Source organism: Mandrillus leucophaeus, unplaced genomic scaffold (assembly GCF_000951045.1).
Source record: "Mandrillus leucophaeus isolate KB7577 unplaced genomic scaffold, Mleu.le_1.0 Scaffold144, whole genome shotgun sequence".
NCBI lineage: Eukaryota > Metazoa > Chordata > Mammalia > Primates > Cercopithecidae > Mandrillus > Mandrillus leucophaeus.
This window is the reverse complement of record NW_012101410.1, coordinates 2,907,503-2,909,137: the sequence shown is the minus strand read 5'-3', so window position 1 is coordinate 2,909,137 and position 1,635 is coordinate 2,907,503. Positions and strand designations below refer to the sequence as shown.

General features: G+C 37.1%; 1 protein-coding gene across 3 annotated transcripts in view; it reads right to left on the bottom strand.

The window, feature by feature from the left end:
* The window catches only part of SPATA7 (spermatogenesis associated 7), a 67,200-nt gene that overhangs the window by 53,756 nt on the left and 11,809 nt on the right, over positions 1-1,635 (bottom strand). For all 3 annotated transcript variants that reach the window (XM_011974288.1, XM_011974289.1, XM_011974286.1), the window contains one exon: positions 618-665. In XM_011974288.1, the coding sequence (XP_011829678.1) occupies positions 618-665 (48 nt within the window). The remainder of the gene's footprint in view (positions 1-617; positions 666-1,635) is intronic.

Below are 1,635 nucleotides of genomic sequence, written 5' to 3'. Positions count from 1 at the left end.
TTAAAAATAGAATATATGATTTAGCAATTCCACTTCTGAATATACTCCCAAAATCTTTAAAAGGAGGGTCTTGAAGAGGTATTTGTATACTCATGTCCATAGCAGTATAGTTTATTCACCACAGCCAAAAGGTCAATGTAACCCAAGTGTCCATCAACTGACGAATGCATAAATAAAATGTGGTATATATACAGAATGGAATTTTATTCAGCCTTAAAAAAGGAGATTCTGACGCATTACGATGTGGGTGAACCTTGAGGACATCATGCTAGGTGAAATAAGCCAGTCACAACAGAACAAACACTATATGATTCCACTTATATAAGGTACCTAAAATAGATTCATAGAGATTGTAAGTACAATGGTGACAGTAGTCAAATGCACAGAGATAAAAAGAATGTTGGTTTCCAGGGCCTATGGGAGGAAATTAATGTTTATGTGGCACAGGAATTTCAGTTTTGCAGTATAAAGAGAGTTCTGGAGGTAGTGGTTATCATTGTACCACAATATTCATGTACTTAATATTGAACTGGACACTTAAAAATGGTTACAGTAAATTTTATATGATGTATATTTTAATTGTTTTTTAATTAAAATAATGTTAAAAAATTACTTACACTTTACGCTGGTACTCATGCTTACTGGAACTGAGCAGTCTACTGCAGCTGAAAGAGAAAGTTAATAGTTTAATAATATTCTCAGTACTTATAAATGATAAATACCAAATGTGGAAATCACAAAATATTCCAGACCTTGCAGTTGTTTATTGTACTTCTAGAGATGGAAAACACAATACCCTTGATTAAAAATACACTGTTGGGATTAATAAATCATTCAATACTGCAGAAGAAAATACTAGTGAACTTGAAAACACAGCAATATAAACTATTCAGAATGAAACAGACTTAACATACTTATAATGTAGTCCCAAAACAAGCTTGGGGGGAAAAAAGCAAAATGGAAGACTTACACGGCCTGATTTCAAGACTTACTGTAATGCTACAATAATTAAGGCAGTGTGGTATGGGGCTTAAAGACAGACATATAGATCAACAGAACCAAGGAGTTAAGTCCAGAAACAGACCCACGTACATGGTCAACTGACTTTCTTTCTTTTTTTTTTTTTTTGAGACGGAGTCTCGCTCTGTCACCTAGGCTGAAGTGCAGTGGCATGATCATGGCTTACTGCAGCCTTGACCTCCCTGGCTCAAGTAATCCTTCCACCTTAGCCTCCTGAGTAGCTGGGACCAGAGTTGCATGCCACCACGTCCAGCTAATTTTTGTATATTTTTGAAGAGACAGGGTTTCATCATGTTGCCTAGGCTACTCTAAAATGCCTGGGCTCAAGTGATCCACGTGCCTCTGTCTCCCAAAGTGCTGATTATAGGTGTGAGCCACTGTGCCTGGGTATTTTTGGATAATTTTGAAGTTACAAATGCTTTCTCAAAAGGCAATGTGTCAACACCTTTTAGTATGGCTACTATTAAACAAATAGAAAAAAGCAAGTGTTGGGGAGGACATGGGGAAATCTGAATACTTGAGCATCATTAGTTGTAATGTAAAATGGTGCAGCTGCTACAGAAAACGATGTGGTCGCTGGGTGCAGTGGCTCACGCCTATAATCCCAGCACTTTG